Source organism: Peromyscus maniculatus, chromosome 10, assembly GCF_049852395.1.
Source record: "Peromyscus maniculatus bairdii isolate BWxNUB_F1_BW_parent chromosome 10, HU_Pman_BW_mat_3.1, whole genome shotgun sequence".
In the NCBI taxonomy this organism is placed as follows: domain Eukaryota; kingdom Metazoa; phylum Chordata; class Mammalia; order Rodentia; family Cricetidae; genus Peromyscus; species Peromyscus maniculatus.
In genome coordinates this window covers 72,304,951-72,318,485 of record NC_134861.1, presented here as the reverse complement: position 1 = coordinate 72,318,485, position 13,535 = coordinate 72,304,951, and the positions used below count along the sequence as shown (strand labels likewise).

The 13,535-nt window shown below is 42.9% G+C and overlaps 1 protein-coding gene across 1 annotated transcript in view; it reads right to left on the bottom strand.

Moving 5' to 3' along the window:
* The window catches only part of Srp72 (signal recognition particle 72), a 28,788-nt gene extending 15,887 nt beyond the window's left edge, over positions 1 to 12,901 (bottom strand). Inside the window, exons 1-9 of the mRNA XM_006997349.4 lie at positions 12,715 to 12,901; positions 11,204 to 11,324; positions 9,292 to 9,415; positions 7,405 to 7,548; positions 7,217 to 7,328; positions 5,817 to 5,848; positions 4,186 to 4,310; positions 4,032 to 4,089; positions 807 to 938 (exon numbers count right to left, since the gene is read on the bottom strand). Of these exons, the coding sequence (XP_006997411.1) occupies positions 807 to 938; positions 4,032 to 4,089; positions 4,186 to 4,310; positions 5,817 to 5,848; positions 7,217 to 7,328; positions 7,405 to 7,548; positions 9,292 to 9,415; positions 11,204 to 11,324; positions 12,715 to 12,832 (966 nt within the window). The 5' untranslated portion in view covers positions 12,833 to 12,901. The remainder of the gene's footprint in view (positions 1 to 806; positions 939 to 4,031; positions 4,090 to 4,185; positions 4,311 to 5,816; positions 5,849 to 7,216; positions 7,329 to 7,404; positions 7,549 to 9,291; positions 9,416 to 11,203; positions 11,325 to 12,714) is intronic.
* Positions 12,902 to 13,535: the final 634 nt, after the last annotated feature.

Here is a 13,535-nt window from a genome sequence, read left to right as displayed (position 1 = left end):
CCTCTGAAACCTAAATTCTAGGTAAATGAAATTCAGAATTTCCTTCCAAAAGCAACACAATCTACAGAACAGCCACGGAAATACATTCCTTGCTGAAACATCAAGAAAGCCTGACTCAGCTCTAAATAATAAAAACATTACTGCTTTTCATATTTGGACTAAAATCTTGTGCTCTATAGTATGAATTTAGAATTTAATTAGGATACAGAAAAAGAATTGAACTCCTTGGGGGCTGGACAGATGACTTAGCAGTTAAGGGGATCTGGGTTCGATTCCCAGCACTCACATGGTGGTTTACAACCATTCATAACTCAAGTTCTAGGGGATCTAACACCAGGCAAACATGTGATGCCCAGACACATACATGCAGGCAAGAAACATAAAATAATAATAATGTAAAAATAATAACAAATGCTTATTTTTTAAAAAAAGAACTGTACCCCTTCACATTTATAATTTGTGTTATAGAAAATGAAAGTTGGCTCTTAGATCTGACTGATGTCTTTAATAATTCCATTTTAATTCAGAAAGTCTAGCAATGGAAGTAAGGAAGGGCTGGGCATGTAGCCACCAGCAGTTAAACAGGAAATGACAACACCTCTCCCGTAAAGGCACTAACTCTCTCCACAGTTATTAAGTCCATATGCTTAGAGAAGTGGGTCAATTACTTGTTTATCCCAATTATTAAAACTTACTAATACTAAAGAAGGAAAGAAGACAAAACGGAGCGAGATCATACAAATACCCGTTGTACCTCATAAGCCCAGGTAGGACAAGGTCAGCCAGGGAACAGACTTACTGCTTACCTGGTTTGTATACATAGCCAGCAAAGCTTTGTTAAACTCTATGGCTTGTAGTTGTCTCTTTGAAAGCTTGAACTCTACTCCTTCTGCATTGGTTAATTTCACTTTCTTCTTGGAGTCAAAGACATTTTGATCCTGACAAAGAAAAGTTTGCCCACCATTAGCAGAAACTCCCACTTTGGCTTTTGTGACTCTCAAAAGCCTTCCCTTTCCACCCATTTATTTCAAATAAACACAACAAGAAAGCTTGGCTACATCTACTGGCTGCAGTGCCTAGACTAACAAGATGTGTACATATCTGCCCTGGTTTTGGGCTCATATATATAAATATATATATATTTATAATCTTTGCAATTCATATCTACCAGACACATTTTTCCCAGTCTATCAGGGCTATGAAAAGGCCAGTGTGAGATTCTTTAGGGAAGAACAAGATTTTTGTTTATCTTCCCAATGCTGGATGCTAGTTTTGAGACCTTTTGTTTTTAGTTTCTGGTTTTCAGATAGGGTCTCTCACTCTCTAGTCCAGGGTAGCCTGAACTTCACAGCAGTTCCCTGCCTTGGCTCCTCAAGTGCTAAGACTATAGGAGTGAACTACCATGCCTGCATCACTTCAGACTACAAAGACACGCACCTGCTGTGTATATAAACCATGCTGTCTATAATTTAAATGAAAAGCCAAGAAGGTAACGATCCTGCTTCAACTGTGCCGAAGGGAATCGCTAAGTCTCTGAAAGAGACATCCCATCTAGACTCCACTGTCAGCAGACAGCATGCATGTAGTACAGCCACTATTTTCCTTCCCCAAGAGCGGCCTCAACTAGGCAGACCCATGAAGAATCGATTCTGAAACTTCCTGCAGGGCAACCATGGCCTTAGCACTGAGGCTCTGAGTTCAACTTCACAATGGGGGTGAGGGGCAGAACATCGTGAATTTCTTAGGAAAGTAAGACAACTAAACTGTAAAGCGTTCTGAAGACAGTGTCTTTTTCAAAGTGATTTATAAAGCAACTCATTTACTTGCAATCACATTCTTAGCCACTACTCTCAAATACCCGTGCTTTTGAATTAAGTCTTCTACTAATTTAAAGACTAAAACTCAAAAATAGGGCTGGAGACATGGCTCAGATGTTAAATTTATTTATTTGTATCGTGTTCTGCATGTGTGTATGCCTGCAGGCCAGAAGAGGGCGCCAGATCTCATTACAGATGGCTGTGAGCCACCATGTGGTTGCTGGGAATTGTACTCAGGACCTCTGGAAGAACAATCAGTGCTCTTAACCTCTGAGCCCCACCCCCCTCCGGTCCTGAGTTCAATTTCCAGCAACCACATGGTGGCTCACAACCATCTGTAATGAGATCTGGCGCCCTCCTCTGGTCTGCAGGCATACATGCAGATAGCATACTGTACACATAATAAATAAATCTCTAAAACATATAAAAAAAAAAAAACCTCAAAAATAAATCCTACTTTTTCTTAATGTGATGCTTCAAACTAGTTTGAAGCCAGAAGCAATGGTGTGCCTCTGCAGTCCCCGACAGACAGGAGCTGTCAGGAGGACCCTTGAGCCCTGGAGCTCATGGGCAGCCTGGCTTAACAGACTGGGAATCTGAAAAAAGGAGGTATTTCCTAGTTAGTGTTCAGGTATTAGTTACTGTTTTTATAATTCAATTTTTTATGCATGCCAATTTGAGACTTTTCTTAAACTTTGTCATAACATTTTAAAAAAAATTTATCTTCAAGACTTCTCATGTTAGTATCATTTAATGTAAACTTAAATTTTTTTTTACTATGTACCATGTCTGTTTGTTTTCTCATCCCTTACTCCTAAATCATACATATTTCTTCATATGTACATATGCTGTTGTTGAACCTTTAAACCTTAAGATTTGTCTAAATTTGCCAATTCAGAGACTTTTTACCAAATATAATTATTTTCGGTATCAGGATGAGGTGGGTTGTCTCCCCACCTACCTGAGACAGGATCTCACCATATACTCCAGGCTGGCCTTGATCTCCTCATTTTCTTGCCTCAGCTTCCTGAACCCTGAGATTACAGGCACGCACAACCATGCCTGGCTTTTCAGGGTGAGATTTTAAACTATAATGATTAAGGACCTAATTTTCTTCATAAACACTACCTATTACATCTAGTATTTCGAACAAAAAGTAAAAAATATTAATGTGAAGCCAGATGTGATAGTGTATGCTTTTAATTCCAGCACTTAGGAGCAGAGGCAGGTGGATCTCTGTGAGTTTTAGCCCAGCCTGGTCTATGTAGTGAGTTACAGGAACAACCAGGGCTATGTAGAGACCCTGACTCCAAAAACAAAACAAAACAACAAAAAAGTGAACTGAATAAAGACCGACGTATAAATTATATTTAGGTGGAGATGTGTATTTAGTATTTCATACACTCTCTTCTCCACAATTGTATGTCTGATAAAAAGTATTCATCCTGATAAACATTTCAAAGTCATGTATTTCGCTCAACCCAATGTCAGCATCAATGTTTGGAAACCTAAGTCATTCCACTAGCCTCCATCTAGAGCCCTCTATCACAGGACGGAGAGGTACAGAGAAGTACAAGGGACAGCCTTTGGGGTCAGAAACTGGTATCTGAATCCATGTTCTAACTCTTCCAGGCAATGGCCTCATACACACCGAAGATAAGGAACAGCATGACCAATCAACAGTTGCTTCTCTTTTTCTACTGACTTGGATTTCAAACCTCAAGTTGAACTGTTTTTCCGTTTAAACAGTGCTCCACATGGTAGTTACTTTGATTAACATAGCACTCTTAAGTTAGTACACCTACACTCCTGTAATGGTTTACAGAGGGCAGGTGGGTAGGTCAAACCACCTGCCCAGACCTTGTCTCCCATAACTGCCACCCCCCCCAAATTTAGACACAGAAAAGGAATGTAAAAAAACACCCATGTACTTAAAGGTCCAAACTACTTATATTTCTAGCACACGGATAGTCTTCATTATTACCATAGACAGGAAATATTTTATTAACATCCAAGGCCTACAACTACAAAAAAGTTTTACTACCTGAATAAACAGGGCAAAAACACCAATATTATGAGTTAAAATACTCTCCATTATGATTTTGTTACACCTAAATTTGTTTGTCATGGAAAAAAGAACACATCCTAGAAAAAAGTTGGAATAATATGTTCTCAGCATAAAACACACATGTAGAAAAACCATAGAGTTCATACCTTATTAATGGTAATGATGTTATTTGCGATTACAGCAAGTAGTGCCACATCTGTTGGCCTGTGAACAAGCAACAGTTAATGCCAAGCACACTTTAAACAGCCACAAACAAAAGCCTCATCCCCCAAAGGACACTTCATTTTTTTAACAACTCACTTCAGTTTGATGATCTGATTGTAAAGCTGCAGGGCCTCCTCTGTGCGACCCTGAAGCTGCAGGATATACGCCATTTGACCATGAATGATGGCCAGTTCTGCCTGTGGGTCTTCCTCAGCCCCATCCTAAGCAGAAAAAGAAACATCTACATAGTTTTACCAAGGGATCCAGACATTTGAAATATAGACGACCTTTATGAAGTCATGTAAGGTCAGGACTCTTCCCCGAGAATCAGCTCTGAGATTCAGAATTGCCACGAAAGAGAACTGTTGAAAGGAAAGTGGAAAGGAGCTCTTGAACGAACATGGTCAAAGATGCAGGAATGCAAGGCGGTGATCACTAAATGTATTATAAAAAAGGTAATGTCTTTGTGATAACATCTCCTCAAATCTTAAAAACTGTTTTCTTGCAAAACAGACATTTAAAAAAATGCTTCTCAAGACTGGATGGCTCAGTGTTAAGAGCACACACTGCTCTTTGTAGAGGCCCTGGTTCAGTACCCAGCATTCCGATCTGGCAGCTCACAATTGCCTGTAACTCTATCTCCAGGGAATTCAAAGCTCTCTTCTGGACTTGTTGGACACCTGTCCTTACACACATAATTAAAAGCAAAATAAATCTTGAAAAAAAACCCAAACAAAACAAAACAAAAACAAATCAACAACAAAAAAGACGTGGCATGTTATAGAATACTTCCTAGCATTTGTGAGGGCCTTTGGTTCAATCCCCGAGACCTAAAAAAAAAAATAGATGTAGATGGCTTTCTTAATTGATGCCCCAAATTAAGCTAATGTAATTGATATGCTGAAGGACTGGCTGGTGAACATGCCTAATGAATATTCAAAGCTAGGAGGCTATATTCTTTATGCATGTGTATACATATTTGTGTGTGCACATATACATATGTGTACATGTACAACCTTGAATGCTGTTTCTTGGGTACTTGAAAAAGTGGGAGTACATACTGTGTTTATGGGGTATTGCAAAGGCCAGAAGAGGATGTCAGATCCCCTGGAACTAGAATTACAGGTGGTTGTAAGCCGCCTGACCTGAGTACTAGGAACTGTGTTTGGATCCTCTGCAGGAGCAGCTTTTCAACTTTTACACCCTCTTTCTATCTCACCACTTTCTATCTGAGACAGGGCCTCTCACTTGCTTGGAACCTGCTGCTCAGGGCAGGCTGCACCTCTGGAGGGCTGGGATAAAGTGCAGGCCACCGTCAATGCACCATGCCCACGAACCCGGCAAATCCAGTCATCTCTTCAGCACACACAGCAAGCACTTCACAGGGTGAGCCACCACCTCCCAGCGCCCAGCACTCTATTTTACTAACCTAGCACTACGCCGGTGAAGGAACACTGGCTGGGTGGGTATGATTTCATTTGCTTCTGATAGAGAAATGCTAAATCTAAGTATTATAGGAAAGAAGAACAAGTGCGAAAAGACGCTTGTCTCAGTACAAATCACAGAGAATGCTCAGAGTTGCTGAAGACAAGTTCCTAAAGAAAATTACTATCTGATTAGGTAAGAACCAAATGCACGGTATCATCTATCCCACAAAGTCAACACACTGCAGTGAAACTTCCCACTATTCGTCACAAGTATAAAATTTGGTTTTATTGAATACTTACAGAATCTTCTGAAAATGAACGGCGACAAAGATCTATAGGAGAAAAAGGGTAAATGGTTTTAAAATAGCATCACTGGGCACTTCCTATTCTTTTCACAGTTCCAAAGAGCAAAAACTAATTTCTGAGCAGATTTCAAGCAGTCTACCAGCTGAGATACATCCTCAGGCCTAGGTGTGTGTTTGTTGGAAATTTCTAATTTTAGATGTGTGTTTTGCCAGCACGTGTGTGTGCATCATCCGTGTGCATGGAGGTTAGAGGAAGGCATCTGGTTCCCTAGAACTGGAGTTACATATGCTTGTGAGGCACCACGTGGGTGCTAGGAACCAAACCTCGGTCCTCTGGAAGAGCAGCCAGTGCTCTTAACTGCTCAGCATCTCTCCAGCCCTGCCAGCAGCTTTTTCTGTGAGGATTGGACTGGGAATGGATTCTCATTGCAGGCAAGCCCTTTACTGACAACATTAGTCACCCCCAGCTCCCATGACAACATAGAAAGTCACGTTGTTTATAAACTTGCTCTCCTAAACATTCCTCCAATTGATCTTTATGTAAACATACATGTGAATCTTACCTAACTATATATATTTTTTAATTCTAGAAGCAGACTTCCTGGATAAGATAGTGTACCATGTGTGTGCTTGGTGCCTGTGGAGGCCTGAAGAGGGTGACAGATCCCCTAGACCTGGAGCTATAGATGGCATTGAGCCAAATTTGAAATTGGGCTACAAATCACCCACGCCTTCTCCTTCCTCTCCTCCTTCCCTGCTTTCTTTTCTGTTTGGAGCTGGAGACTGAACCCCTAGCCTCGAGTGTCCTAGCTGTAACCCCAGCACCATTTTTAAATTAGAGGCTTCAAAGCAGGAAACACATGTGGAAACACATTAAACGGCCTAAAATGTCCTGGAGTGGTACTATAAATATTTACACTGATCAGTTTTATTCTGTGTGTGTGCACACACGTGCATGTGTTTGCATGTCATGTCATGTGGAGGTCCGAGGACAACCTGCAGCAGTCAGTCTTCTCCTTCCACCACATGGAGACCGGGGGCTGAGCGCAGGCCATCAGGTTAGTGGCAAGTGCTCGCTGAGCTCTTTCCCTGGTCCTTCACCGGGTCAGGAATCATTTTATTACATACTGTTTGGTTGTTAGGTCAACTAATTTACATCTAGTACTTACAATAACCCTTCAAAGACCTGCTCTTCAAAATTAAACTTTAGAAACTACTTTGATTCTCTCAATTCAGAAATTGAGATGGCCAATGAGATAGGCTAGACAAACTTCTGAAAATTCTCACTGTCCCAGTAACTTCCACTTCATCATTTCACAAACATGAAATCAATTTTTAGAGACTGTCTAAAGTTATACACCCACACCGATTTACAGAGAGCTTGAGACTGCCAACCTTCAGCCTTCTGTAGGGTTTTCATGGCCTGGCTCAGCTGGCCTTGCCCTATCAGCGCGCAGGCAGCATTGTAACAGAGCTCATGTGTGCCTTCCTGGAGACCCAAGTTCTCCTGCCAGAGAGAAAAACGTCAGTCACGCACTAAACGGGAATCCTTTCATGGCTGTATGAAGCAGACGGACACTCACCGGAACCACTTTTTCCCAATTGCTCTGAGCTGCGACAACTGCAGAAAGGTTGGTTTTCCTTTCCTCGTCATAATCGTCCTGGGAGTTCCGGACAAGGTCTCTATAGACGGCCAAGCACTCGTCATAGCGCTCCAGGCGGTACAGCTGAGGGCCAGAGCACACAGGTCAGAGCTGACTAACGCAGTCTTGGTTTTAGACCACACTAATGCTTTCTGGAACCAGTAAGGAAGGAACATAGAAACATAATATGAGCAAGCCAACGGCTTACCTTTTATCTTTTTATTTTCAACTAGTTTTCTGAGCTAATATTTTTAAAAATATGACATGCAGTGAATCTTTATTACAATACACATTTGTAGGTGTGGCTACATTTAGAAAAGCAAGTTCTTTATCATAGTTAAATGCCTAAAGGCTGTAAAAGGAAAGCTTTCTATAGAAATCTATGTTGTTACCTGAATTGTAATGATCTCACACAAAATGATTACTAAGTGCCAGTAAACAGAAGAAAAACTCAATGCTAACTAAAGACTTAAAATTTCCTAGACATTCACTATATGCACCCCTGTACTTTCTGTTTCTCAGAAATCAGGTATGGCACATAATGACAGTAGTACCAAGTTCATACAACATAAGTCTTGCTTCAGTCAAGCTGTTCTTGGGCTGGGTGTGGTGGTGCACGCCTTTATTCCAGCATTCAGGAAGCAGAATCAGGAAGATCTCCGGGAGTTCAGGCCAGTCTGAACTACACAGCAAGTCCCAGGTCAGCCAGAGCTATAAACTGCCTTAAAACAAAATAAACGGCTGGGCAGTAGTGGTGCACGCCTTTCACCCCAGCACTCGAGAGGCAGAGCTGGGCGGATCTCTGTGAGTTCGAGGCCAGCCTGGTCTACAGAGAGAGATCCAGGACAGGCACCAAAACTACACAGAGAAACCCTGTCTCGAAAAATCAAAAAATAAACAACAAACAAACAAACAAAAGAGGTAGTAACAGCTGCCACTCTGGATCTATTAGTCCCCTATGTGTACAGAGGCTGGTTCCCGTACCCTGTAATTACCTAGTTTACATCTCTGTCCTCTCATCATTAAGAGCACTTTCAGATCAGGCTTCATTTTGTCTCAAATCCTTTAAGAATATTTTCAGGGGCTGGAGAGACTGCTCTGCAGTTAAGAGTACTCATTGTTCTTGCAAAGGACCCGGGTTCAATTCCTAGCACCTACATGGTTGTTCACAACCACTCTGTAACTCCAGTTCCTGGGCATCTGATACTGTCTTCTGACCTCCATGGGCACAAAGCAAGAATGTGGTGTACATACTATACATGGAAACAGAACACACACATATATAAAACTGAAAAAGTCCCCCAAATTCTTATCCTTCATTATCATCCTATTTTAAACTTAGAATACTAGCCGGGTGGTAGCACACGCCTTTAATCCCAGCACTTGTGAGGCAGAGGCAGGCGGATCTCTGAGAGTTCAAGGCCAGCCTGAGCTACAGAGTGAGTTCGAGGCTGCAAAGCTACACAGAGAAACCCTGTCTTGAGGGGAAAAAAAAGAGAGAGGGAGAGAGAGAGAAACCTAGAATACTAGTTAATACTAGAAATACTGTTTCACATATGTACATAGCTCACTGGCCTTTATCGTTCTAACCAGAAGTCACATTTCATACAATAACCCTGAAGAAGTCTTAGCTTACAGAATACTAGACACACAACTCTTCCAGTGAAGAGCAAGAACATGGAATACACTCAAACCTCAAGACTGGTTTGGTGGCTAACTTTGTCGAGCATCTCAGGATGGGCTGATTTCCCCATCCCTGCTCCATGTTATGGGGAAGGCCATGCCTACTTGGGGTGACTGTCAACAGGTATTTAAAGCAGTAATTACCACTTGTCCATAAAGCTCCTTTAGTTTGTCTGTCTGCTGGTTGGCACTTTCTATTGTCTTCAAGGCATTTTCAATTCTGTTCAGCCTGTACTCGCAATATGCCTTCTCAAAGGAGAGAGAGTTACTGAAGAAAAAAAAAAACAAAACAAAACAGCATGTGATTATTATCTAATAATATAACATTCTGTATTACATTAAGTCAATGATTCCCAATTTCTAGGTTTCAACCCCCAAAGACCATCAGAAAACATGTATTACAATTCATAACAGTAGCAATATTACAGTTCTGAGGTAGCAATGAAAATAACTTTATGGTTGGGGTCACCAAACATGAGGAACTGTATTAAATGGTCGGGTCGAGGCATTAGGAAGGTTGAGAACCACTGCTCTAAGCACCTGATACATGTTAATCTATTCAATAGTCACAGCAAAGCTTGTGACTCGCTTCCCAAATCACAGAGACTCTTAAAGTGGCACAAAGTACTACATCTATTTCCTCATCTACTCTTCTTTCTATGAATATTAAAAAAAAACTACTGGTATTTTGAAACAAGTATTAAAGAAGTCAATCATGGACTAGCTAAATACACAACTGCCTTAGATACAAAGACAATACAAATACTCAAATGGTACACCTTGACATTCAGTTGGTAAGAGTTCTTGCCTAGGATATACAAAGCCCTGGGTTCTATGCCCAGCACTTCATGGCTGGATGTGGTGGTCCATGCCTGTTATCTTAGCACTGGGAAGTACAGGTTGAGATCAGAAACCTAAACTCTTCCTCAGCTACCTCAGGAGCTTGAGGCCAGTCTGGGAGACATGAGACGCTGTCTCCAAAGAAAAAAGCTTCTTAAATCTACCTAATAAAATAAGCTATATGATGCTTCTGTTTTGGTTCACGAACCAAATAATTATCAAAGAAAAAAAATAATTACAAGTAAAATATTGTATTTACAATTAAGTAACTGGTAAAGATACAAGCAAACAAGCAGCATTTAAATACCCAGATTTAAAAAGCTCACCTACACTAATATGATATCTAAAGTTCATTTTGAAGTTTCAACCAAAAGTCTCCCCCTCAGAAAAAATTTATCAAAGCAAATGCAAAAAAGTAACCATTCAGGAAGTTCATGCTCTGTGAAATGAGGTCAAGCTAAGGCTGCCCCATCATCTTAAAGCCTTCTATCGATTTAGATGTTTTTATACTCTAAATTACATATCTATTTGATAGATAGACGACTGTTTTCTCCCTCTCTCCTCCCACCATGAACTATTACTTGCCCCCTTCCCCAAACCCCACCATTGGAAACAGGGTCTTAGTATACAGCCCAAGATGGCCTCAAACTAGATTTTTGCCTCAGCTTCCTGAGTGCAGGATGACAAGCGTAAGTTGTATATCTGGCTCTTTTCACATTTATGTCCTGCATTCCTATACGGTTTGTTCCTTCTTAGCAGGTCAAAAGAAAGACAGCTGGGGACTGTGGCATTTACCTGTAACTCCATCATCAGGAGGTTCAAACAGGAGGTTGTAAGTTTGAGACCAGCTTGGGCTACATTGTGTGTTCCAGGCTAGCTCGGCTTAGATCCAGAACAAACAAACATGCAAATACAAAACAATGAAAACCCAGAAAAACAAGAAACAGACAAACAAACAGAAAACCCCAAACCAAAAAAACCTACGAAATGCTTCCAACAGCACAGCAGAACAGAACAAAGGTTACTACTGCTCCTTCCAAATTTAGAAGGACCGATGACAAAACCAAAACCAAAACCAAAACCAAAGAGAACAAAAAAAGAGGGAAAAGAAAGGAGGTCAAAAGTAAGTGGCCAGTGCAAGAAAACAATGGGAGAGGTTGCACAACTCTGTTAACAAAAGTATTTCTAATAACTGTACAACTAATGGTTCACTTACTTGGCTAACACTTTGGTGTGAGTATTGATGACATTCAAGGCTTCTTTGAAACTTCCATTCTGGATAAGGCAAACAACTTTACAGTGCAGGGCGGTGACATCATCCTTGTTAATCTGCAATACTAGAGAACAATTTTAGGAAAGTCATTTTTAAATCCACGCCTTTCCCTCATTTTTACTAAATAAAAATGGCAATATAGCTTGCCTAACAAATGTGAGGCCCTAAGTCCAATTTCCAGCATTGCAAAACCAAAAGCACAACGCAGACACCATTTATCTTGTGGAAATGTTCCAAAGAAATACTCAAAATTTCCCTTTCCCATAAGGAGATCAAAGAGACGTATAAATAACTCAGGTGGTCAAGGTTCAATGCAGGTCAGTGTCAAAATGACTAGGATCATAGTTGCCTTTGCTCCTGGTCAACTACGGGAGTTGTATTCTCAGTTTAGGAGTCAAAGGGATTTCTAGAAATTAATATTTACTGCTGAAGTGGCACTCTTGGCTCACTCAAGTATTGCTGCAGAGTGTTACATTGCTACTATGTACTGGTTGGAGGCCCAGTTAAGGGCTACCTTTAACTCAAGTAAGTTTGGGAATCAAGCATTCTAATCCACAGCTATGTCCCTCAATGCACTGTGGTCACCATCACTATCTTCATAGTAACTCAAAAAACCCAAAGTGGCCAAGTGTATGGTACTGCTAAGCCCTTTACATAACTATGGCTTTGCCCAGCTAAACCGCTTGGCAGTTACACTACCAAGCCTAACACACGTCAAGTGCATCTACTGAACAGAATATGGCACGGCCACATTACAGACATGTAGTGGAGAATAACAACGTATGGAATCTCACACTGAAGACAATGCAATTAGAAATGATCACTTATGGGGGTAAAAACACAAACTTTTCTTCCTATGCTATTTCAAATGTCGCACTCACGCGGGGACACATACACACACACACACTCTGGCTAAACACCACGGGGCAGACTCTGTACGTGGAAACGAAGAAATGCTAGGCTGGACATTCACACCTCTCCCCTTTAGAACGTGCACCTTGTCTGCAACATGGATGATGTTACGTATGGAGGCAGGAAGGTGCCTTCTCCTGCCCCCTACTCCTGCCCCAGCCCGAGTCAACACGTCTCCTCCACGACACTGTCTGGATGACTTCCCTCAAGAAGAAGAAGAGTCCATCGGACACCCCCGCAAAAATCCGGCAGAGGAGGATAGGGGATCAAGAGCACTTTGGAAGCGGTTCCGGGCGCCGCGGGCTCTTTAAGGCCCCCCTCCCCCTCGCGTCGGATCCCGCGGGCACGGAGGGAAGTCCACGTGGCCCTAAGCAGCCGGGCTCGGGCCGTCCGCCGGTGGCCGCCGGGCTGGGACCGGTCCCCGGCCGGGCTCGGGGGCTGCGCCGGGGGACGCGGCGGTCCCCACGGCGCTGAGCCGAGGGGCCGCGCGCGGGGCCCGGGCGGCGCGTCCCCCGGACGGCCCCGGCCGCCGCGACACTCACTCTTGTTGACGGTCTTGAGGGCACGCGTGAAGTCGCCGTTCTGGCCGTAACGGTTCACCTCACTCCACAGCGCGGGCACCGACACCCCGCCGCCGCCGCTGCCGCCGCCGCTCGCCATCTTGGAGGAGACGAGGGGGTGGGAGGAGAGGGGCGACCTCTGCCCCGGAAGAGGATCTCGAGGTTGGCCGGGCGGAGGAGGAAGTTGGCGGTTGCTAGGAGACCGCGAGTCGCGAGCGTGTGGGTCCAAGAGCTGGCGTCGGAAGCCGGTCTTCTTAGGGTCTCGCGGCAAGAAATTTGTTTACCTAGTGGCTGTCACTCCTACTCCCGATGAAAAAGGCGGCTGGAGGAAGCGGGCGTCGGATTCATAAGGGGCACACAGAGATCGTCAGGGGTTTTTTTTGTTTGTTTTGTTTTGTTTTGTTTTGTTTTTTTGGTTTTTCGAGACAGGGTTTCTCTGTGTAGCTTTGCGCCTTTCCTGGAACTCACTTGGTAGCCCAGGCTGGCCTCGAACTCACGGAGATCCGCCTGGCTCTGCCTCCCGAGTGCTGGGATTAAAGGCGTGCGCCACCACCGCCCGGCGAAATTGTCGGTTTTTAAGATCCAGTTCAGGAGCAGAGGGCTGGAGCCCAACCGGGTGAGACTGCCCACGTTCTGGACTGGATTCTACAACTCATGGAGATGCCACATAGTAAATTACTTCTTGGAGGGCTTCCTTCAAGTATTTCTTTAAAGAAACTTGTTCATGTGTCCAGTCTACATGCTGGTTCAGAGGGTCAACTTCCTTGTGTGGCGCTGGAGAGCAGTCCCATAAAGTAAATGCT